Here is a 24,936-nt window from a genome sequence, read left to right as displayed (position 1 = left end):
GATCCTGTCCTGTCTCCTACCTTTGTTTGAGTCCATAAAGCTACTTTTCATCTCTTAATCACTAAACACTGAAATATACTTCGAAATGATTTCCCCAAGTTAAAGATTTTCTTTGCTACAAATGAGTTGTTGGTAACGTAGATCTGAAAAAACTAAAGATAAGTGGTAATAAAAGCAATTTGTTGAAGTAAACTTTTAGGCTTTTAACTTCGGGAAAAATAGCAAAGGTCTGGGCAGAATTCCTCGTTTTGTTTACTAGCTTCATTGGATTGTCTGAGTGGTTACATAACAACTGCAAATATAATAGAATGCTGTACAGAACATCGCTTCTTTTCATATCCTGACAGGACCAATTTAGCCTGAATAGTCAAACCCATTTCGAAGTGCATAACAGCATGAAAGAAAGAGAGGATACTGTGCAGAGTTTCTGTTTTCATCCAGAGGACTCGGCACTCTTGTGTTCTAATTCTTTGAACGATGGGTCTTTTTAAAGGAAAAAAAACAAACAACTAAATATATTAGAACAAACCAACACAAAAAGAACACCACAAAACATAATGAAGAACTTAAATAAGAAACACATTTCTCATTCAGGTTTTTCCTGCACATCCCATCACTCCATCTCATGTGCTAGTTTCACATCACTTGTTTGCCACTGAGATCACAGAACTCTCATTCTTTTCAAAGTCAGCATGACCTGATCCTGATCCTGGTCCAGGCCTGTAGAGGCCAGAGTTTGATCCAAACCGGCTGAATTAAATGTGAGACAGTGCATCTCAATGGGAGGACAAAGAGAGTAGATTATCAAATTAAAAAGCAAGTGTTTCAAAGGGAAATATTAGGATACATTGAAAATCCATCGTGAGGTCAAGGTTTGCAGCTGAAGCACTTTTGGCTTTCATGTACTGTATGTGTCATATTCTTTCTGGAAGATAAGACTGGTGCTTTTTTTAGAAACAGTCAGTGAGGCTATAAAGCATCCACCTGATATGTGTATTGTGGGTTGGTCACTGAGTCACATTGTAAGAGAGATTTATAGTCAATTGATACAATTGGTTAAATATGAGTGGAATTCCTTCAGTGTGTATTATTGTTATCTTACAAGTGTTTAGTTGAGATTTCAGTGGGTATATTCATTCTTGTAGGACTTTTAATCTTCTACTTTTATGGTTCTGGCAATTGGTCTATCAGCCTACCATAAAATTGTTACTAGGATAAAAGACTGAGTTTTCCTCTAGTTATATCCTGAAGTTCATCTAGTAATAGGTGATTTAAAAAAAAATCCTATCTGCCTTAATTCCAACAAACTGCTGGAAACATTCCTGAGAGACTTTGGTCCATTTTGACATGATAACATCACACAGTTGCTGTGGATTTGTCAGCTCCATGATGCATATTTCCCATTTCACCAGGTGCTGCTCTATTGGATTGTGGTTGTGATTCTGGTACCTGCGGAGGCTAAGAAACAAGTTTGAGATGATTTGGATTTGGATTTTCCACTTATGTTACGCCCCACTTAAAAATGAAGTGTTGACTGGGGTGGGTGGTAACACAAAGTGAAAAAAGAAAACATAAACTACTGAAAAATAGATGTCATTAAACACGATTTATTGCACAAAATTACTAAAGTAAAAATGGTATAGAACATAGGTGTCAAACTCTGGCCCGTGGGCCAAATTTGGCCCGCAGCCTAATTACATTTGGCCCGCAAAGCCATACCAAATTACTATTAGAGCTGGCCTACTGGTATTATATAGCTAATATATATATTGTTTAGTATTAAGCTTTGCTTGTTCCATATTCAGTTTTTCAACAAAATGTGTTTGAGTCCATAAGAAAAGATTAATTCTTATATCTGGAGGAATAAAAATATTTCAATAAATATTAACGTTAGCCCGCGACTTTGTTCCAGTTTTGAATTTTGGCCCACTGTGTATTTGAGTTTGACACCCCTGGTATAGAAGATGGTATAGAAGCAAGCTGCTGGAAGCAGCCATCAGACGATGGCTACACTGTGGTCGAAAAGGGATTGGCATGTTCAGCAACAACACCCTGGTAGGCTGTGGCATGTAAACAATGTTCAGTTGGTACTAAATGGCTCAAAGTGTGCTAAGAAAACACCTCACATCCTTAAACTCCTCTTCTATCTACTAGCCTGAACATTTGATAGTAAGCAGGATGGATACATGCTTCCATGTTCTGCCACTAACATCTGCATGCTGCACCTGAAATTGCTGACCTGATCAGTGTTTTTAAGGTTAATACATACAACCTCATTATACTATAAAATCCCCTATAACTAATACTGAAATGAATGAAAGTTAAACGAATGTAAACGCTACCAAACTGAAACCAGCAAACCCCCAGTGGAAAATAACTGAAACTGAGGATTTGTCTCAGAGCCTCTGAGGGGGGCAGCCCTAATTAACATCGTCACCGTGACCCCTTTGTTGTTTGATGCATTTTTCTTTGCGACTCTTTCGTCATTGATAAGGCGCTAATTGCTCTTTTTCAACTTTCACGTCATTGCAGAGCTAAAATTAGACTTGCACACTCTACCAAAGTCTTCTTCTGTGTTGTTGCTGGCAATAATTATAACCAAAGCCCTGGTCCGTGGGTGGAGGCAGAGCCATTGCAGCTCCGGTACAGTAATGATAAGTGACAGGACAGGCAGCCAATCAGAGGAGGGGATAAAGCTTTTAACCCTGTCAAAGTCTGCAGCTCCCAGTCTGAGATCCCCAGCCACCTGTAGCAGACCAGAGGAGACAGCGCCTGAAGTGAACCGTTATACACTGTTACACCCGCCGGACGCGAACTTCATAACCGGCTAACCACCTCTCTGAGGAGCGGCTTTACAAACTGTCAGAACAACTTAAAGATGTTTCTCATTTGTCTGTTTGCGGTGTTTCTCTTTGGTTCTGCAGCCAAAGGTGAGTGAAGTTTACTTCCAACGGCGTTAGACACCGTGTAGTTACTGTTTATTGTTCTGTAGTTGGGATTAAATCTCCACGTGAAGCCTTAAATTGTGATCAACGAAATGTAATGTAAGTACTTTTAGTTAAAAATAACACACAGTAAAGGTAAAATCGTCCAAATTGTACTTTAATCCGTACAAGCCAAGCAGCAACAATATTAGAATTTATTTTAGGGTCAAAGTAAATATAGCCCCTCTTTAAATTTAGTGCTGATACATTACAGAATATTTCGCCTATTTCTAACAAGAAGAAATCTCATTTTACTGTGCACACTGTATGCATCTATAGTTAGATATTTTTATTATAAAATGCAAAGTGGATTTATCATTATTGGTCCCATGATTACATTTACATGACCTGTAGGACAATAAAAGGGATTATTCATACAGTATGGATGAATCCTTTTTTTTTTTAAATGTACACAGATACAAATATCCCAACTTCCCCAAAACGACAGTCATTTAAAATACAAGATGTTAGATTTAAACTAAAGTAAATCCTTAACATATTCATACTGCGGTGGATAAGTGGAAGAAAATGGGTGGATGGATATTTATACTGTTACAGTGAGTATACAATGTAGCTGCTACTTAAAAGGATGTTTCTCTTTCTTAATTAGGTTGTTACATTGTTTTTTCAACAGTGTTAATGCAAACAGCTTCATTACTTAATTTCAATTAGAATACGTGATTTATATAAGTTTTTAGTTATATTGAGTTATATTTTACTTATATTGAGGCAAGAAGAATGTAATTGGGCATTCTTGTTTAATTTAATGGTTTGATTTTTCTAAGCACAGAAAGCTCGTGGGGCCGTTGGTGTTGTGTTTAAATCCTTAATAGTGCCATTACTTCAGCTATGATTTAGTTAGACTTTGATTTTTCTGGATGGGTAATGTGGTTTCCAGCGCTTGTGTGGCCAGGAAAATTGTAAATGTTTAGCTATTAACAGGCCATTATGACTGAGACTGATGATTAATGACTCATGGTCAGTGTTCGTGTTCGCCTTTGTTGTACAAATGTTAATAAATCCAGTCTTCGTGTGCAGTAACCAAACTCACCTTCTAAAGAGTTTAAGGCCATTTATTGTGAGTTTGTTTAATAGTCAATTTAGGAAATTAAGGTTGAATAAAGTGCATAAACTTTTTTCCTTGGGTATACTATAATCAAACCACGTGACTTATCCCCAGTAAGTGCTGCACACTCAACTTTTTGTTTTTTAACTAGACTTTCATTGGTGGGGATTTTCCCCAGATAGTTTTGAACCTGACTCAACTCCTTCAGTGTGACTCAAAGCTCTCTGGGGGTGGACTCATGCCAGGGAGAAGGCATCGTTCAAACACCAGGCGACCCCCTGAAGCGCAACACACTCCACACACAAAGTTTACTCTGTGCACCCTCCAAACTGTAGTGAAGCTGCTCAAGTTATTCTGAGAAAAATCTTCACTAGAGCCTTTGTCACTAAACTTAACTGCAGTTAAATAAATCTGTCGCTCTTTCTATTATCTTGCCTCTCAAGTGGATCTTTGTGTTTTAAGCTCCTCGTATGATGACTGAGAGTAATTGTCGCTGTCATGTGCCGGAGTCTCACTTGAAGCCTGCAGGCTGCGTGTTTCTCTTTTCATGTCATGTGTTTACTTCTATAGCGACGCAGTTAAGCAGGCAGGGAGAAAACTGTGGGGAGCTGACGCACTTTAGCGAGTGTGAAGCGGCAGTAAAGAGTCCAGATGAAAAGACCTCCTGAAGGTTGTGCTCCTCCTCCTCTGAAGCTGCTGCCTCATGTTTTTGAGCCTCCTGTATGAAAGCAGCAGAGCACATTCAGTGCCTGTCTCTCCTCTTCCCGCTACTGCTTCCTCTCACGCCATGTGCTGCGTCTTGTCTGTTCCACGTGTCGTGTTTTCAGGCCAGTCATCATTAGGTCAGCATGGCAGACTCAGCAGTTAAGGAACAGATGTGGAAGTTAAAAAAAAGGAGTATTTTTCTATTGAGTTTCTCTTGTGGACAGTTTTTGATTCACACATTACTAACCCTGCTTTTGCAACAATCATTTGTCCTACAACACAATTGCCTCTAAGTTATTCTTTGCTTCTGAATAATGGTAATTGTTCTGCCATATTAAACATTCCTATCTGTGCTACTATCTGCTTCACTTTCTCATTTCCCTCCATCCTACCTCTTGGCACCCGGTTTTATATCCACTTCTCATCATGTTTTCGCTGCTGTTTCTTCTCCTTCTTTCCCTCCTCTGTCACAGTGTCCCTGCTGTATCCAGATGGATTAGACCTGCTTCAGGGCAGTAAATCTCACTCTGTAATTGGAAAGCATGTGCTGGCGGAGCTTTAATTGGATATGATATGTGCAGAAGCCCTGCAAGTGAGCTCTTGCTCCAGGGAGCCATCTGTTACTCCCAAGTTACAGTAAAAGAGCCCTGTTTGCTCACATACAGAGAATAGAGAACTCATGTCTGTCTGGCTCCTCCCACTGTGGATACCACAAATTGGTCTGTCTGATAAGGAAGGGGCCAAAGAAAAGACTAGAGTATGACATAATCTTCTGGAATGAATAGAAACTCAGATTAGATATCAGGTCAGGTTCATGTATTTATGTATTCATTTATTTAACTCCCACCTCTGCAGTAAATATGTTTCTATGCATGATGGCCAGCACATGTGGGTGTCAGGCATCAAGCAGCAGGAAGAGCTACCGTTCTGACCAAGATTACGTTTATATGATAATCCAGATGTAAGTAAGTAAAGATTTAGTAATAGACTTTATAACCTGTTTTTGGATCATAAAAAATAAAATGTGTGATAAAGAATTTAAGAGTTTAATGAAAGGACTTCAAAGGACTTCAAACAATAATGACATACAATAATATACAATGCTATATTAACTTGGAAAAAAAAATACTTGCAGTAGTTAAAAAGCTGTAAATGCAAATTGTTTGTTGCTACTAACAAAAAGTTGTCTGTTAATTTAATATTTGCTACTCTTATCAGTTCTGTCTATATACTGTAGACTGTAGTTAATCATATGATTAACTACTCTATCCAGCTTCTGAGGCATCTGTGTGCATCCTCTTATCAGAACTGTTAACATGAGACAGTTAGCTGCATGACTGACTGTTGGTTAATGAATATTAAAAGTCTCTCTGTGTCCTGTAAGGACGCTCCTGCTCAAGTGGCATCAGCTGTGTAGCTTTGATGTGGCCTCCCTCAGTCCTGGTTTTACCCCTCTGTGGATACAGCAAGAAACTGACCTGTGTGTGTATCTGTCAGTGCTCCATGACATTTAAAACAGCTTTTAAATACCAGGAGGTCATAAAACAGCATGCAAGACTTGTTCGCTCCCATTAACCTACAAAGTGTGCGCAGTAATTAGCTGCGAGCCATGGTCCAGTATGCCTGTAGCATTTTTGCCTTGGAACAGCATGTTTCAGATGTCATTTTAGATGATTTTAGGCGCACGACCACTGCACACACTATTGGCCAGACTCTTCTTTCTCCTTAATGAGATCCTGGCTTCTGGCTTCGGGCTCTTCCTGGCTATTGGGTCACAACCTGTCAGTTCATCTCCTGCTCTGTGTGCAGTCTTTGATCAGCTGGTCCAGCTCTGTGCTGCTGGACGTAATAGACAATTATTTCAAGACTGCAGTTTGCACTAATGAACTGAACGAACAGTTTCATAGCAACACAGAAGAGAGGAGATTCTTTGTCTGCAGCGCTGTACTGTTCCTTCTAGATTCCACTGGCCCTCGCCCAGTGTTATCGGCAATGATGACCATGTATTATCTGGGAGTGGCAGCATTGAGAGGAAGTTAAGGATGTGTGTTTGGGGAACAGGATCTAACGGTCTGTTCATGAGCAGGTACTTTATAGAAATTCTACTGCGTCACTAAAGCCCTGAACTGAAACATGAGCATCAGTGCCAAAGTCTTGTTCTGTCTCTTTCTATTTCTGTGAGTAAATTGAAGTCTGGCGAAGCTTCAGCAGCTAGAAACAAACATCTCCTTGACTACAGATAAACTTCCCCATTGTGCTTGTTTGATGTTAGCATTGAGTAAATAAAGGGAAAGATAAAGGTGGACAGTCACAGGAGCTTTTAGCGATAGTTTATTAAACATCCTTATTGGAATCGGAGCAAAGCCGGACCTTCTTATCCATATCCTCCCGAGTGTGTGTTCACAGGTCGACCTTAACCCCACTTGTCACCCTGCCTGTCCCAGTCATCTCTTTTATATTTGCAGGGGATTACCCGGCTGTAGGCTAAATCCTTAGAGACAAGGCTGCCTGTTAGGCTTGCAACACAGAGTGTGCTCTTAATTACTCTTCTTTCAACAATACTACTCACTGATTGTCTGTTTGGACTGGGTCTTGGGTTTTTGGTAACCTTTTCCATTATGGCAACTTGCCAACTGAAAAATAAAGGCCTTAGGCTGGGCCTTACTACACGTAGTTTGGAAATGATGTGGTCTGTGGTCAGGCGGGCACAATTTGTTGCTATTGTGCCATCAGTCTTCAGCCAGGACGTCATCAAAGTGTACTGTTCTGTACGGACTTTTTCAGACAATGTTTCCATGTGAATGGAATTGGAGAAGCGGCAATAAACAAACAATAATATGAAAATGAGGACAAAAAGAGAACCATCATATTTGTGTTTCTCATGACATATGCATTCATATCCGTGACACCCTATTGTCTGTTACTTCCCTCTGTCCATAAACAAACTATTGTTTTTATGATGTGACCGTAGCATGCACTAATCTTCATTCAGATAAATATCCGAACACTGAATGTATCAGCAACGCTTTTAGATATTACCGTCCCTGCATTTTGGTTCCAGTTTCTTTCCAAGTATTAAGCTGTAAGCAAGAGATAAGATGAGACAGAGCTCTGACAAATCACGACTATTGCTTCTGAAAGCAAGATATTTCTTTTGTTTCCTTGTCATAAAAGCGAGAATGAATAACAGAAAATAAACAATAAATCAAACATTTGCGTTGGTATCTGCTGTTTGCCAAATCATTATGTTAAACTTAAATATCGACCCAGAATTTCACAATCAGTACAACCCTACTTTAAATGGCTGTTAAAGTACACCGCTAAATTCAATTACTTTTTACTGCTGCCAAGACATTTATCTATAACTAATCCTCAAACGGACAAAGTGCTTTCATGTCTTGGTAATTAAATCTGCATTTCATTTAGTTATTGCCACATCAGTGTTTGTAAACAATATGTCCGCAGACGAAGCCAGATGTCTTTCACTGCCTGAGTTGTTTTTCCAGTTTTGCGTGGCTAAAGTGGCAGATAGTTATTAAATAACATGCAGTAAGGAACCTCTTGGTTTGTTTATGTGATTATGGCATTGCATGTGAACATACTTCCCATTCAAGTGCAGTGGTTACATTGCATTTATATGTATATATCCTTCTCCTCTGCAGCTCATGGTGTCAGTATTCGGTGATTTAAATTAAGATTAGATATAAGTTGTGATTTGATTTGTAAGATTTTGTATTAACCCAATCAAAATATTACAGCTTTGTTACAACAATGCCAGAAACCTGACCCCAGTGACCTTAAAATGAATAACCATTAATCATTGATAGTTAAGTACTGTTAACTAGCAACAGGCCTCTGGGTGTGAAAAAGGAAGAGACAAATTTGACAGAGAGGCAGTCAATTGATTTGGACTTTGATGTTAAAACTCCAAATGTCCAACTCCATCCTAAAATTGACAGACTAAAAAAAACTGTTTTTGTGTCTATAGTTGATTTTTTGCATTGTAAAAGGAAGCGGTGCATTTTTTTTTAATTCATCCATCTCTCCAACAAGACTACTCGAGCATTATTGGCAGTGACCAAAATGCTAAAGTCGATGTTTCAAAAGTCAGAGCTGAGGAACAAATGGGTGATGTCATGGTGGTTTAATATACAGTGGGGCAAAAAAGTATTTAGTCAGCCACCGATTGTGCAAGTTCCCCCACCTAAAATGATGACAGAGGTCAGTAATTTGCACCAGAGGTACACTTCAACTGTGAGAGACAGAATGTGAAAAAAAAAAATCCATGAATCCACATGGTAGGATTTGTAAAGAATTTATTCGTAAATTAGGGTGGAAAATAAGTATTTGGTCAATAACAAAAATACAACTCAATACTTTGTAACATAACCTTTGTTGGCAATAACAGAGGTCAAACGTTTACTATAGGTCTTTACCAGGTTTGCACACACAGTAGCTGGTATTTTGGCCCATTCCTCCATGCAGATCTTCTCGAGAGCAGTGATGTTTTGGGGCTGTCGCCGAGCAACACGGACTTTCAACTCCCGCCACAGATTTTCTATGGGGTTGAGGTCTGGAGTTTGGCTAGGCCACTCCAGGACTTTCAAATGCTTCTTACGGAGCCACTCCTTTGTTGCCCGGGCGGTGTGTTTTGGATCATTGTCATGTTGGAAGACCCAGCCTCGTTTCATCTTCAAAGTTCTCACTGATGGAAGGAGGTTTTGGCTCAAAATCTCACGATACATGGCCCCATTCATTCTGTCCTTAACACAGATCAGTCGTCCTGTCCCCTTGGCAGAAAAACAGCCCCATAGCATGATGTTTCCACCCCCATGCTTCACAGTAGGTATGGTGTTCTTGGGATGCAACTCGGTATTCTTCTTCCTCCAAACACGACGAGTTGAGTTTATACCAAAAAGTTCTACTTTGGTTTCATCTGACCACATGACATTCTCCCAATCCTCTGCTGTATCATCCATGTGCTCTCTGGCAAACTTCAGACGGGCCTGGACATGCACTGGCTTCAGCAGCGGAACACGTCTGGCACTGCGGGATTTGATTCCCTGCCGTTGTAGTGTGTTACTGATGGTGACCTTTGTTACTTTGGTCCCAGCTCTCTGCAGGTCATTCACCAGGTCCCCCCGTGTGGTTCTGGGATCTTTGCTCACCGTTCTCATGATCATTTTGACCCCGCGGGATGAGATCTTGCGTGGAGCCCCAGATCGAGGGAGATTATCAGTGGTCTTGTATGTCTTCCATTTTCTGATGATTGCTCCCACAGTTGATTTCTTCACACCAAGCTGCTTGCCTATTGTAGATTCACTCTTCCCAGTCTGGTGCAGGTCTACAATACTTTTCCTGGTGTCCTTCGAAAGCTCTTTGGTCTTGGCCATGGCGGAGTTTGGAGTCTGACTGTTTGAGGCTGTGGACAGGTGTCTTTTATACAGATGATGAGTTCAAACAGGTGCCATTCATACAGGTAACGAGTGGGGGACAGAAAAGCTTCTTACAGAAGACGTTACAGGTCTGTGAGAGCCAGAGATTTTCCTTGTTTGAGGTGACCAAATACTTATTTTCCACCCTAATTTACGAATAAATTCTTTACAAATCCTACCATGTGGATTCATGGATTTTTTTCTCACATTCTGTCTCTCACAGTTGAAGTGTACCTCTGGTGCAAATTACTGACCTCTGTCATCATTTTAAGTGGGGGAACTTGCACAATCGGTGGCTGACTAAATACTTTTTTGCCCCACTGTACAGTCTGTGACTAACACTCACCATTACTTTGACAGTAAAAAGAAAAATCACTTCCCAATTGATGACTATTGACACATCAGATACAGCTAAAATAAACAAAATAAAATACATATTGTACTTTATAATGCTTTCTTTCTGGCGGCAGTGTAAGGCCAAGAGATTTCACATCTGTTAAAAATGATTTTAAAGATTGGATGACGTGACGCTGCGGTTGGAATACTGCGGTGGGTACTATTATCTCTCCATATCTCCAAATTTGGAAACTTATTTGACAGCATTGGGTTAGCATACATTTGCTTGCCAATTAGCTCTGAGCACAACTGTAGCTAATGTTAGGAATGGTAAATGGCCTGCATTTGTATAGTGCTTTACTCAGTCCCTAGGGACCCCAAAGCGCTTTACACTACATTCAGTCATTCACCCATTCACACACACATTCACACACTGGCAATGGCAAGCTACATTGTAGCCACAGCTGCCCTGGGGCGCACTGACTTTAGTTCCTTATTTTAAATGACATTGATACATATTTACCAAGGCGATACTTAAAAACTACTGCAACTCATGGAGACTGCCTGTAAACTTTCCAATCTGACCAGTATATAGAAATACTGATAACAAACGATAAGGCTCTTTGACAAAGTTTACTATGACTCCTTATACTTAGAATAAGTGCTACTATTATTATTATTATTTTTTTGCTACTTCTATGGGGTCAACAAGATTAATTGCAATTGTAGAATAATGCTGTGTACTAAATTGGCAGTGCTACTAAAATGTTCAGAATTTGCAGTGCCTCAAATCAGCACGGAAATGCACCTGCTGCTGGCAGTGACATTAACTCGGCTGTAGTGGAGTCACGCACCTGACAGGATGGTGTGCTTAGCTGAAACTGGCTGTTTAGTTTCAGTTAAAGCAAAACAGTTTTTAAAAAAATGATTAAAAACTTTACGTACTTTTGATAATAAATATTATTAATAAATATTTTTGACATAAATTTGATGTGAGATTGTAGAGAGTTGAAGATATGCAGGAATGATGTAAAAAGGTACAAATTCAACCTTCATCTTTAGTTGTTCTTGGAAACACGTCTGCATTATATCTTATTAAAATTTCACTGAGAATGTAACGTTACTGCGTGACTGGCTGGATCTGATTTAAGAGGGTTTTTCCATTAATCTAAATCTCTGGTTATCCAGTAAGATTAATAAGATGTATTTAAGCCATGATCTTGAATATCCAGGAACTGATATGCATTTCGTAGCAATGATTTCATGCTCTGTTGCCTCATATATCAATATCTAGTTCTGCCACTCCTTTAATTTATGATCACTGAAAACGTCAACTGTGACAGTTGAATTTCAACTATAATTTGTTACTTCTTTATCTATTTAACTGCTCAATGTCTTATTTTTGTCTTCCAGTACATGACTTTTGAGGTTGGGTATAGGTGTGTGCTCACTGAATGCATCACAGGGTGTGTCATGTTGGAGCCTCTGGTTTTTCATCTTTAAATGAGCCTCGGTTACTAAGTGATAAAGACATTAGGTCACACACTGGCCTTGTGCACACAGTGTAATCAAATCAAGCTCAGGATCTGATATTAGTCTTGATTTTTTCACCACTGGAGAAAACTATTTGTGTAAGGCGTCCACCCATCTGACTCCTGGCAGTAGAATATCTATCCTCTCTGGCTGCTGAAAAAACATGCTTTGAATGTAATCACTCATTATCAAAGACCGCCTACTGTTTGTACTGTTCCTAAAGAATGGGAACAGGCTAAATAAGAACAGGCGTCAGAACAGCACAGTGAACAAACAGAAGGCAGCTTGTTTACGGTAGTTCTTATCAACAAATTCAGTATTTTTTTCAACTGTTCTATGTGCTGTGTTTTAGATTTTTATTTAAGTCATGACCTCGTGTGATTACAGCTTAAAGTCCTTGTCCATCAAAGTAACAGGGTCAACTGTTGCTGTGGTGGACAGTCCTGTCGACTTTACTGTTTAGGTTGGCTCTCATTGTGTGATTTTCAGCAGGATAATTCTGCAAATTTCAGTTAAAAAAGGATCTCTGTACAAGTCTGAGATGGTTTTAAGATAAGATAAGATAAGATAAGATAACCTTTATTAGTCCCACACGTGGGAAATTTGTTTTGTCACAGCAGGAAGTGGACAGTGCAAAAGTTATGAGGCAAAAATTAGAATACAATAAGAATAAATACAGTACACAACTGTACAGAATAGAATAAAATAAAATACTATATACAGTAGAATAAAATAAAATAAATATACAATAAGATAAGAATAGAATACAAATACTATATACAACTGAGTAAAAATACAACGATGACAGAAAGGATTATTGCACTTAGTATTATTGCATATGTATGGATGTGTGTGCTTGATCAGTTAAAGTCTTTATTATGGAGTCTGACAGCAGTGGGGAGGAAAGACCTGCGAAATCTCTCCGTCCCACACCGTGGGTGCCGCAGTCTCCCACTGAAGGAGCTGCTCAGTGCTGTCACAGTCTGCTGCATGGGGTGGGAGATGTTGTCCATCAGGGATGACAGCTTAGCCGCCGTTCTCCTGTCACTCACCACCTCCACTGGGTCCAGAGGGCATCCTAGAACAGAGCTGGCCCTTCGGATCACCCTGTTCACCCTGTTCACCCTGTTTTGACATATGCAGAGGAGGGGTAGTGGATATGTTGTAAAGATGTTTAGCATGGAGCTACCAGGCAGGAGGAAAAGAGGAAGACAACAGATGAGATTTATGGATGTAGTGAAGAAGGACAAGCAGAAGGCTGGTATGACAGAAGAGGATGCTAGGGATGGGGTTTGGTTGAGATGGAGGTAGATGATGTGCTATTGGAGCAGCAACTAGCTGGTGAAAGAAGTGGAGTATTTACGACGTAAAGAAGGACATGTCCCCCAAGAAATGCTAGAAAGAAAAAACACACACACTTTAGTCAGTAGACATACCTGTTGGACAAAAACACAACGTCAAATTTTATTTGTGACTGAATACTCTTGAACATTCATTTATATATTGTTGATAAAATTGTACATAAGTAACACATTTTTGTTTTAAAACCTCATCAACTATTTTACTGAAAGGTGATGCAATTTGGTGTTTTCAGCATACTTGCCTAGATGCCACAGCAGCAGAAGTCCTTTCATTTTTAATCTAGAGTAAAGGGCATCTGGACTTGAAAAGCATTGATAACATTTTCAATGTCAATTTAATTCAGTCCACGAGTAAACAACTACCCGCTCCACTACAGGTGGGATTGATTTAAATAGGAGAGTGTCTTTTCTTTTAGACATTGGATGTTTAGCATTAAAATCTGGACTAAACACTTATGCCTGAATTATACCTGAATCTATGTCGTAACTTGGGGCATAACCGATAACCCCTCTTAAGCTTACACCACAACCTTCCACGCCATTCAGTCAGTGCGGACTTCATCGGTCCAACATGTAGTTACATTTCTTGGGAGGGGCACTTCAGGTTACGTGGAAGGTTATGGCAGATTTAAGAAGGCTTTTCGGTTGCATTGTAAGTTATGACGTAGATTTCCCACTAAAGAATAGTTGAGGCAGTATATATATATATCTGTCCTATACATGCCCTTTTTAAAAAAAAATCATTTTACTGTGGCAAGCTTTGGACTTGAAGAGAAGGTAAAAATCTGATTATTTTTGTGCTTTTGTGTTCATTCTAGGAGAAACAACTGAATCAAATCCAAGCAGTGCCCTCACAGACGGCGGCTTGACAACTGCTTCAGAAGTGACTAGAGCAACAGAAAGTACTACTCGAGAATTCACAACTGTGCACACAACTCTGACCAATGCAGAGACAATTAATCTGAGCACTCAGTCCATGATCACTACTAATACTACGGTTACTGAGAACGGTACTGTGACCACTGGCAGCCCAGCTCCCTCTCCATCACCTCCAACCACTGACGCAAGCATGTCGACTGCAAGGCCAGGGACGAGCAATCCTACCAGCGATAGCGAGACTGCAAATACAACCACGGTTCCTGTTCCAGCCACGAATCAAACAATGAGCACAAGTACATTGATCCCACACACAACTACCAACATATCTCTAAGTACACCACACTCCACCAATGGCACAACTGGAAGTACATCAATCACACAGACTAACAATGACACCACTAGTAGCACAGCAGTTACAGACACTGGGAACGGCACAATGATGACATATTCAACCACCTACACAACTCGTAGTACACCGTACACCAACAATGACACATCTGCGAGCACAACAGTGACAAACTCAACCTCTCACACAATTGCAAGTACGCCTGTGACCCAGACTAGCAACGACACCACTGTTAGCACACCAATTACAAACACCAGCAATGACACAACTACAGTTACGCCAATCACAAACTCAACTACCCACACAATTGCAAGTACACCAGTCACCCAGACTAACAATGACACCACTGTTAGCACACCAATTACAAACACCAGCAATGACACAACTACAGTTACGCCAATCACAAACTCAACTACCCACACAATTGCAAGTACACCAGTCACCCAGACTAACAACACCACTGCCAGTACACCAATTACAAACACCAGCAATAACACATCTACAAGTGCACCAGTGACAAACTCAACCTCTCACACAATTGCAAGTACACCTGTGACCCAGACTAACAATGACACCACTGTTAGCACACCAATGACCAACACCAGTAATGACACAACTACAGTTATGCCAGTCACAAACACAACCATCAACATAACTGCAAGTACACCAGTCACCCAGACTAACAACGACACCACTGCCAGTACACCATTTACACACACAAGCAACAGCACGGCTATGGTTACATCTCCCACAAGCAACCATTCAACTAACATTACTCCAGTCACACCCACAAGCAACAACACAACTTTTATTACAGCAACTACACCACTAAGCAACATCACAACTTCAACTACTGAAGAAACCAGCAACAGCACAGCAATTACAACAACACTCACCCCAGTAAGCTCTACAGCTGTGTTAACTCCAACTACTCAACCAAACACTACTAACACCTCTCCTGAGACTGCTGCATCTACTACCGCACCCTTGTCCTCAACTGCTGCCATAAACACAACACTCACAGCTGGAACCTCACCCTCTTCACCCACCACCATCTCCAACTCCAGCTCTTTCCCTCCAAGCACCTCCCCAGGCAATAGCACCGTACCCCCCAGTGGAAATGCCACCACCCTTAGTCCCTCAACAGCAAGCTCAGGAGGTAATACTAACAGCATGATACATGTTGATGTGTTCTTGTAAATAATATACTATATCATGGAGGTGAGAAGGAAATTCATGACAATCCATCCAGTATTTCATGAGAGTGCATACTAGGATATAGGTTAAAGTAAGGTATTGTGTTTATTAAATATGCATATTCACACAGTACCATACTTTAATACCCATATCCATGTATTTTCTATCTCTATTTCTGATCTGATTGTTTCTCTTCTTTTGATGATATAGTGACAAATCACACTGCAGTAACCGCAACTACAACTCTTTCAACTGAAGCTAGTGGCATTACAACTGCCATTCCAACCACCGTCTCTAACATCACAACCACCACCCTGCAACCAACACAGATCACTACCAGCAACCAAACCACTCCAGCTCCACCCACCACTACGCAGAGTCCAGTCATAGGTTTGTACCTTTAAATTGCTTTTCCATAGACTAGAATACACATTATGAAATCAGACATGCACCTTGACATGAATAATAATGTTCCCACATATCCTGGAGATATAAAGAAGCAACTGTTAGCTTGCAAAAAAATGTTATATAAAAGCTGTATATAACTTCTTTTTGTGCTCACTCCATGTGGCCAAAAAGGGTATTTTGTAATTAACAAAACAGAAATAACATTTGTTTATGGGATACATTTTCTTTTCTTGCTTGCCAGTATGTCCAGCTGTCCCATGTCCACTTGAAAGCGTCTGTCTTAATGGCACTTGCCAGTGTCTCACTGGTACCTACCTGCTGAATGGACATTGTGTACCTGGTAAAAAAAAATTAAAACATTTTATGTCTGTTCAGACAAAAAGTCTAATGCGTAAATGAAAGTGTAATTGGGTGTTAATAGTGAATTTGTCGCCTTATATTCTCTTTTCCTCTTCATCACGCAGCCCATGTGTTCCCAGGGAGGCTTCATCTTACCACCTTAACATTTCAAAATGAAATGTTCAACAGGTCTTCAAAGATATTCCAGATGACGGCTGCTGAAATTTCAGCAACAGTAGGTTATGAAGACAGAAACATGTTGGGTAGCTCTAGAATTTGTCAACTTAATCAATAAACTGTGTTTATTCTGTTTCACAGCTTAGCGATATCCTCAAGAAACAGCCAGGGTATATCCGGTCTGATGTTGTGCAACTTGAGTGAGTACATGTTTCACTTTCCTGTTATACAAAGATGCGATGCCACATGTTAAAAAAGGTGTCTAACCTCTGTTGGTTGTTTTCTATAAATCTCCAGACCAGGTAGCGTGCAAGCAACTGTAAATAATGTGTTTAGTGACACCACTGAAAATCAAACTACCGTTAATAACGCCATAAATGAAGCTATAAAAACTTCCACTGGACTTCTGGGTCAAGCTACATATACAAGTAAATGCTGACTACATTCTATACAAGTCAAGTGATCAGTTAATAACGTATCTTTGATTTACATAGCCTGTTCTGTTCTCGCCCCTTCTTAGGTATAAACCTGTGTGAGCTGAGCCCATTACCTTGTGAAGTCTCCACTACAGTATGCACAAATACAAATGGCCAGGCTGCTTGTGCCTGTAAAGATGGCTACATCTCCAATGTGTACTCAAACACTAGTTGCAAAGGTAAAAGTGACTATTTCGGATTATTACTTTTTCCGTAATCCAGACCTGTGTTGGATTTAAATGAGGAAACTACCACATGCTCTAGTATTTACATCAAGTCTTTAATGTTTTTTTTGCCTTCACAACATCCTGCTGCAATAGTATTATACATTAAAGGCTCATGCATGGACCACTAAAGCTGACCACCTGCAGCTTTTAAGACTAAGCTCAAGCGAAATTTCCCGAGCTCGTCTACAGTCACGAGAACTGTAACAAAACCTTCTTATCCTTGCAAAAAAAATTCTGTGTGGGAATGAGAAGAAGAATCAACAGGGAGTGAGACTCACGTACAAGGTCAAGAGCTATAGCCTTTTCTCCATGCCGACCCCTGACACTTCCTTCATTTATCTCTCTAATTCATTTCTTTTTAATGGGGATGTTTCCCTGGAAACATGTGGAAGAATTGCAGCTTTGCCTCTGTGTGTAGGGTTGTGACCAAGGAGATCGGCTATAGGAAATACTGTTAAAGAATAAGACCGTAGGCCTCAAACAAATCCAGCATACAACTCGTAAACTGTTTAATAGCAAGCCTTTAAGTGAAGAGACTCCCAGAGTGCTCCTATTTTTGGATGTGCCATCATGAGCGCTAAATGTTTCTGTCCAGTGAATCTGAAACATTCATTGGTCAAAGCATTATCTCTAAGTTACAATTGCTATTTCTTTTTGCAGCGTGTCCAAGCGGACAGAGGCCAGTGGGAGAAGTGTGTGAAGCGTAAGTACACACATTTTTTAAAATTCTGTCTTCTGGTTTTGCACGTCTTCCCACTGGAGCACAGTATTAAAATATGGCTCCCCCATGTGGATTTATTGTTGAACTCCATTATGGTTCTGGGGAGTTCTGAAATGTGAATGTCACTGTGCTTTCTTTCAGATGTCCCTTTGGGTATGCTGGATTCAACTGCAATGACTGTGAGTATAACATCAGTATTACAAAGGGGAAATGCTAAAGAAGCAGAACTCATATAGACTGCACAGTATATGGACTGGTTCCTATATAGCGATTTTCTGCTTTCCCAGAGTACTCAAAGAGCTCTATACAACATGCCACATTCACCCATTCACACAAGCACTGTCTTCTATGTTTGTTTTAGTGCTTAGTTAGTGCTTTCTAACTACCATTCACACACATTCATACTCTGATGGATGCATTGGAGAGCATCTTGGGGTTAGTATCTTGCCCAAGGATATTTGGAATGCAGACTAGTGGGAGCCAGGGATCGAACTACCAACCTTCCGATCAGTAGATTATTTAAATATATATCTGAGATTTCTAACTAGGATATATTAATACCTAAGGGAATACTTCTGAAGTAGCCACAGGGATATGTTAAAAGTTCTACTGTTTAGTTGAATAACTAAGTGGCTCTAAATATGTTAGACAGCCAAAGGTTATACATAAGGGATTAAAATAAAGGGCTGTCAAAAAGTATTTACCCGCTTCCTGATTTCTTTTTTTTTTTTACATCGTTGTCACACATGTTTCAACTCATCAAACTGATTGTAATATTGGACAAATATCACCAGAGTAAATACAAAATGCTGTTTTTAAAAGGTGATTTCATTTGCCATATCAAATCTTTGTGTTCCCCAAGACTTTTGGGAAAATATTCTTTGGACTGATGAGACAAAAGTTTAACCTTTCAGAAGGTTACTAGAGCTATTGTCCTAGTCAAATTCAGGTCCATGGCGTGAATTAAACTGGCTGGAAAAACCTCCAATGTGGCTGAATAAAAACAATTCTGCAAAGAAGAGTGAGCCAACATTTCTCCACAGTGAAGTAAAAGACTCATTGTCTGTTTCTGCAAATGCTTGATTGAAGCACTTGCTCCCAGTGGTGTTACTACCAATTATTAGCTGTTGTTTTCTTTATGTAGGGCTAGGTACAGTATGTTTGGTTAGTCCTTTTCCCTTAATAAATAAAATAATCTTTTAAAACTGCACTTTGAATTTTCTCGGGTTATGATTAGCTAATATTACGATTCGTTTGGTGATCTGAAAGTTACACAGTAGTCAAATTGATGAATGGTTTTGTAAGATGAAAGTAGAATACATCCAGTTTAAAATGAGTTTCAATAAGTACAAAATGATGAATAGTGTTGATGAAGGTGTTCATGGGTCCATCTGACAGCACAATGTTTTTAATTGTGTCTTCACAGCGGCCCTGCTGGCAGTGGTGATCATTTCCTGCGTACTAGGAGGAATTCTACTCATTCTTATCCTGGCTTTGCTCATATACTGCTGCTGGTAAGAATATTATAGATCACTTATGATAGGTTTGTAGCATAAACCTATTCGCTGGAACGTTAAGACAATATAATTACACTGCAAGCAAGACACAAGTAGGCAAACTTCTTCATGGTACTCGTGCACGGGAGAGAACCGGACAGGCACCGTTCCTTTTCTCTATGAAAAACTATACTTAACTAAAGACTTAGTGTGTCTGCAGAACTGAATCCAAAACTGTTGGACCAGCAGACGGAATAGTTTTTAAAAACTGACACAAATTTTAAGATTTTAAAAAACCTCAAGACTTTGTGTATATGCGGCAACTATAGCATTAGCAAGCACGAGTAACAAAATTGCTCAGCTGCAGTTAATAATAAACGATTGTTGCTGTGGGAGTTCACTGCTTGAATTTAAAAAATAAAGCAAGATATAAAATAGAACATAAAATGTGACTGTTGTTCTATTTTCTGTATGTCAGGAGGCTGTGCTCAAATAGAAAGCAAGACATTAGCAGCAGCCCTTACTCAACAGAAGACTTAAACCAGCCCTGGCCTACTGGCATCATGCCCATCCCCCGTGCCAACAGTAAATGGGATGGAGCTCCTCCTATAGAGATGACAGAAGGGGGCAGCAGTAATGTCCTGGTGGACAAAAGGCATCAAAGCAACGGAATGGTGAGTTACCGCAGCTGTTTTTCTGCTGTCTCAGTTATTTACTGCTAATCCTCAGTCTGAAAGTCCTGCATATTGTTGCTTACTAACTAAATCAAATGTTTGTTCATTCAGTTGCTTCATTATCTCACATCTAGATTGCATCTGCTTATTAACCCACTCAGTAAACAAGGATTTGCAGGTTGAAAACAAAACAAATTGCATGGAGATGGAACATGAAACAGTACTTATATAAAAAAAAGTTTTTACTATAAGCCTCATGCACATAAATACATTTAAACAAGTGCTTTTTTCTATGCTTAAGAACTTAAAATATTTACACACTCACATGGATGTACTGGGGACAACTTCAGTAACTTGTCCAAAGATACTTCAACACACAGACTGGGAAAAACCAGGAACTGACCCACCAATCTATTGATTAGTAGGCAACGATCGCTAGCTCTCAACCTACAGCTGCAACTATGTGTGGGTAGAGCTTGCTTTCTGGCAGATTTAGCTAGACTAGACCTTTGTTTTTGACCTGCAAATTAATAACTGGGCACATAACCTTCTTGCATCACTACCCAGATAAATCAGATGCTTTGATGATGCATTTTAACTCCTGTGATCGTAAATAAAGTGCTAGCATGTAGCCCCCTGCCACGCTCCCTGCTTTGCCTGACTCCCAGTATGTTGCTTTAGGGGTTTCAGTGGAAGCAGAAAGGATGGAAAAAGGTAAGGCATGGCTTTGCTTTTAGATTCTTGATTTGCCTTGATACACCCCTGCTGATAACTTAGAGATGCCAGAGTGAGAAGGTGATGGGTTTTCTGGGTGATGGGGAGCTTTAACGGGGATTTCTCAGCAGTGCGCTTTCATCTTCACACTAAATCCAGCATGTTCAAAGAAATTCATCTGACAATATTTTTGGGAGTAGTGATAAATAATTTTTCAGTCTACACTGGTGACTGGGGTTACCTTTGTGTGTGGGTCTTGAGTTTTGTGGGTTTAAAAGTGTGTGAACCTATGAAGTCCCTGCTTCTTTATGAAAGTGTCACACTCACTCCTTCTACTGACTTTTCAGACGGGATCGTACGATCTCAACCCAGAAGAAATGATGACCTTCAAAGGTAAAAATACATCTCGTTACTCGTATCTGGTTCAAGGCCATGAAAATCCTTACTTCTTACCTGGAGACGAGAAGAAAAACTGAAACGAAAACACTAAAACCTACAAATGAGCGAGGAAGACGGGATCAAAAAGAAGTAACTGGTTTGAAACTCTGGGACTACAGATACATATCCTGAGAAGAGTTATTTATAAAGATACTTTACCCTCTGAGCTTATCTGCATTAATGATGAATCACAAATGACATTTAAAAAAAAAAATCTTGAAAATTACCAAAGAGATTCATTTGTGTGCATCATGTCTGCTCTTAATGGTTACAACCAGTGGATGTCGCTGTTGCTCCTTACATTCATATATAGTATAATAACAGTTTTTTTTAACAACAGAGCTGACTTTTAATCCTTATTTTATGCTTTGATGAATTCAAAAAGAATTTTAAAAATGAAGCATCTTATTTTGCTAATTGCACTAAAGTATATAATAAGTTTACTATTAGTTTTTATATAAATCAGAGGTAAATTGAATGTGGGTTCTTATGGGGTACCTGCTATTTTTCCTAAAAGGATGTGATTTTTTTTTTTTTTGTATTAAGCAAATCGTGAATGACTAAAGGGGCTGGATCCCTGTTTGGGAGTATTTAAAGGGATTTATGTTGTAGCAGTCTGTATCTGTTGAAGCTACACTTGCAAAATGTGCCTGTTTAATAGTCTGTTTGATGAATAGGAAACATTGTGCTAAGCTGGCAAAAAAAAAGAAGCCTGTCTGCTTTTTTTCGATGTGCCAAAAATCATTTGTAAACATTTTTTTAAGGATTCTGTATAAATTATATATATTTATCTTTGTGCTTCTGAGAGAATGGACTGTTTTATAAGTGTGTGTTTTTGTAAAGAAAAAGACTGTGTGCACACATCCAGCAGAAATAAATTAATTTAAAGAGCCTTGCACTTGGTTTTCATCATTCACATATGTGAGTCAGTGTAACTGTAGATTTTGTTGTAAAATTATAAATATATGTAACCAAAACAAAGAATTACCAACTTGGAATATAGAGCTACAAGAATATTATGGCTGCATGCAGCTTGCACTAAACTCCCACTAAAAGCTCACGTTGTCCAGTCCAGAAACTGTTAAATATTATTTTAAACCAGGTGTTTTGTGCACAGTGGAATTAAAAAAATGTGGGTTATATTAAACGACTGTAGGTTGTAGTCGATTAACAATAAGTAGCTATTTTTGTTCAAGAGGACTTCAGTCTTTGGGACCTAGCTGCATCCATTAGTAACTTACATATTCTCGCCCCGTCTTAGGTACTTACATGTCACATGTAATGCTTTCTTTTCTTTATTGTAAAAAGAAAAAAAGGTTTGTGGTAATCTCTGTTTTATTTTCACGCATTTGTCAAATGTGCAACCTCTGGTGTTGAGAAAGAATAGCTCCGCACTTTAATAATCTCAACCAAGAACTTCCCTCAAGGCATTCCTAAGAAATCATGTTCAACAGGAAGGCACAGACAAACAGCCGACCTAAAAAACACGTTGCCTCCAGTCATCGCTGTTGTTGCCACTGAGGCATGAGAATGAGTAATTTACAACAGATACATCAGCGTGGCCTTATAATGAGGAAATAAAACAAATATAGTAACCCAAGGTGTTTTATTTTTGTATTCTTGATTTTGTTTTTATATCACACATCGACCAAAGTCAATAATAACAGTGATCTAGCCTCTGTTTGTTTGTTAAGAAATTATATGCATAATTAAACATTTAATTAAAAGTATTGCTTTTGCAAAGATAACCACTGTCATAATTTAAGCTGAATAATATTACAGCTGCAGAAGGCTGTGAGATACAATTTAACTGCTATATGAATCTCGGTGTTGATGTGGGTTGGAGGTAGATGCAGATGCACTTTACCTAGAAACTCTCTGCTCTGTATATTATGCTGCACTATGTCACATAGATTGACGAGGTGGTTGCTGCTGTGGTGTTGCAGTTAGTCGGCAGGCAGCCAAGCTCTTAAAAACTGGGATTTGGTTTGCTGGTGCTAAATCTGGCTTTGCCAAACCTTAATCTCGGGCACTGGGTCACTTGAACAGGCTGTGGCGAGTATACAGGAGGAACAAATCAGATGCACATCCTTGATGATTTCCATGTAAAGATTAAACATGTGTGTAGAATCCTGATCCTTAATAGCAATGCCACGTACATGGCTGGAACTTAACTAACCTGAGAGTGAAATAAAATTTAAATATACGGTCTGGCCCAATAATATATGTGTATATAAACCGTAATTCACAGAAGGTTGGGCCATGTGCTATTAAGAATAAAATGTGGATTTATGAAATTTACAATCATTTAATTCAGTGTTTATCTACATTTTACACCTTTTAAACCTGTGTTTGTATGTTATTGGTGCTTACAAATGTTTACAACCATTTTATTATGGAGCAGTGTCTCCATTTGGTTGCCTTCATTGTCAGTTATGGTAATAAAGATGATTTACTTTTAAGTCGTGCAAAATAATCTTTTAATACGTTTGATTACTTTGTTGCATTAATGAGAATTTAGGTGCTTAGAGGCTGAGTAACATGGGTCAATTACATTGATTGCTCAAGTCATGGATTTTGTCTTTTGGCTTCATCGTCTTCTGTTACTTGCAGCAGTTGAGACTGATGTGTTTTGTCAGAGCTTTTGGGACAATTGATTGAAATTAGCAGTCTTCACACAACGTCACTTTAGTCTGCGAAGCAGCAAAACAACTTAATATTGCTGTAATGGTCTATTTGATTCACCTTTTATTGTTTATTTTTTTTATTTTTTATTTTCACTTGCTAGATATGGGACAGACTTGAATCAGGAAAAGAAAAGGGAGAAAGGAAGAGGGGGAAAAAAACAGTGGAGAAGAGGGACGGGGATAAAGGGCAAAAAAACAAAACCCAACTAAATAAGCAGACAGAAAAAAATAGATATATCAATCACCTGGATCACCTGTTGAGAAAGAAAAAAGAAAACAAGCAGAAGAAAACGAGAGCAATACAATAAACAACATCACGATGATACATGGGAATATAACAGTAAATACTAAATATTAAACATTATTGTGCAGCACGTAATATTGACACCGCACAGTGTGCTTTGAGGTAGGAGCCAAAAAGGGTGTAGTTTGTGTGTGTGAGTACCCGTGTGTACACCTGTGAGCATGGACGCGCTTGTATTTAAAAGGTTCCTTCATTTCAAATTTTCCACCACTTTTTGAACACAGCCATGGAACTATATACTCTGGTGCTTCTCATCTGTGTAGGAATGCTTTGTATTTTACAGCCATTACCAGCTTGCCAAATCCTGGCCGAGTCTGCTGCAGCACATCCCATCAGCCCACAGGCTCAGCTGACTGATCGATAGACCACTTAGCGGCCGTGAGCTACACATCCCAGTCATTTGACCTGCTGGAGCTGTGGGAATGGGCACGCA

The 24,936-nt window shown here is 39.3% G+C and overlaps 1 protein-coding gene and 2 long non-coding RNA genes across 5 annotated transcripts; 1 reads left to right on the top strand and 2 right to left on the bottom strand.

Annotated features, from left to right (window-relative positions):
- Positions 1-2,443: 2,443 nt before the first annotated feature.
- LOC113020363 (protein HEG homolog 1) lies at positions 2,444-22,404 on the top strand. 3 transcript variants are annotated; one of them, XM_026164254.2, is made up of 14 exons: positions 2,444-2,930; positions 14,239-14,592; positions 16,053-16,232; positions 16,492-16,590; positions 16,715-16,824; positions 16,908-16,966; positions 17,064-17,194; positions 17,287-17,421; positions 18,130-18,172; positions 18,332-18,369; positions 19,617-19,704; positions 20,165-20,360; positions 21,042-21,074; positions 21,422-22,404. In XM_026164254.2, exons 1-14 carry the CDS (start codon positions 2,879-2,881, stop codon positions 21,548-21,550), a joined length of 1,647 nt encoding a protein of 548 aa, XP_026020039.2. In that variant the 5' UTR covers positions 2,444-2,878; the 3' UTR covers positions 21,551-22,404. The 3 variants fall into 3 exon arrangements, with proteins under 3 accessions (XP_026020039.2, XP_026020037.2, XP_026020038.2); XM_026164252.2 differs by having other exon boundaries at positions 14,239-15,804; XM_026164253.2 differs by lacking the exon at positions 21,042-21,074 and having other exon boundaries at positions 14,239-15,804.
- LOC145428516 (uncharacterized) lies at positions 3,090-5,433 on the bottom strand. The gene is made up of 2 exons (XR_013908801.1): positions 5,148-5,433; positions 3,090-4,906 (listed from the first exon to the last, which is right to left on the bottom strand). It is a non-coding gene; the product is annotated as an uncharacterized LOC145428516 (long non-coding RNA).
- On the bottom strand, positions 12,618-15,209 carry LOC145428515 (uncharacterized). The gene is made up of 2 exons (XR_013908800.1): positions 15,082-15,209; positions 12,618-14,847 (listed from the first exon to the last, which is right to left on the bottom strand). It is a non-coding gene; the product is annotated as an uncharacterized LOC145428515 (long non-coding RNA).
- Positions 22,405-24,936: the final 2,532 nt, after the last annotated feature.

Source organism: Astatotilapia calliptera, chromosome 4 (assembly GCF_964374335.1).
Source record: "Astatotilapia calliptera chromosome 4, fAstCal68.1, whole genome shotgun sequence".
In the NCBI taxonomy this organism is placed as follows: domain Eukaryota; kingdom Metazoa; phylum Chordata; class Actinopteri; order Cichliformes; family Cichlidae; genus Astatotilapia; species Astatotilapia calliptera.
This window is presented reverse-complemented; position numbering and strand designations above follow the sequence as displayed.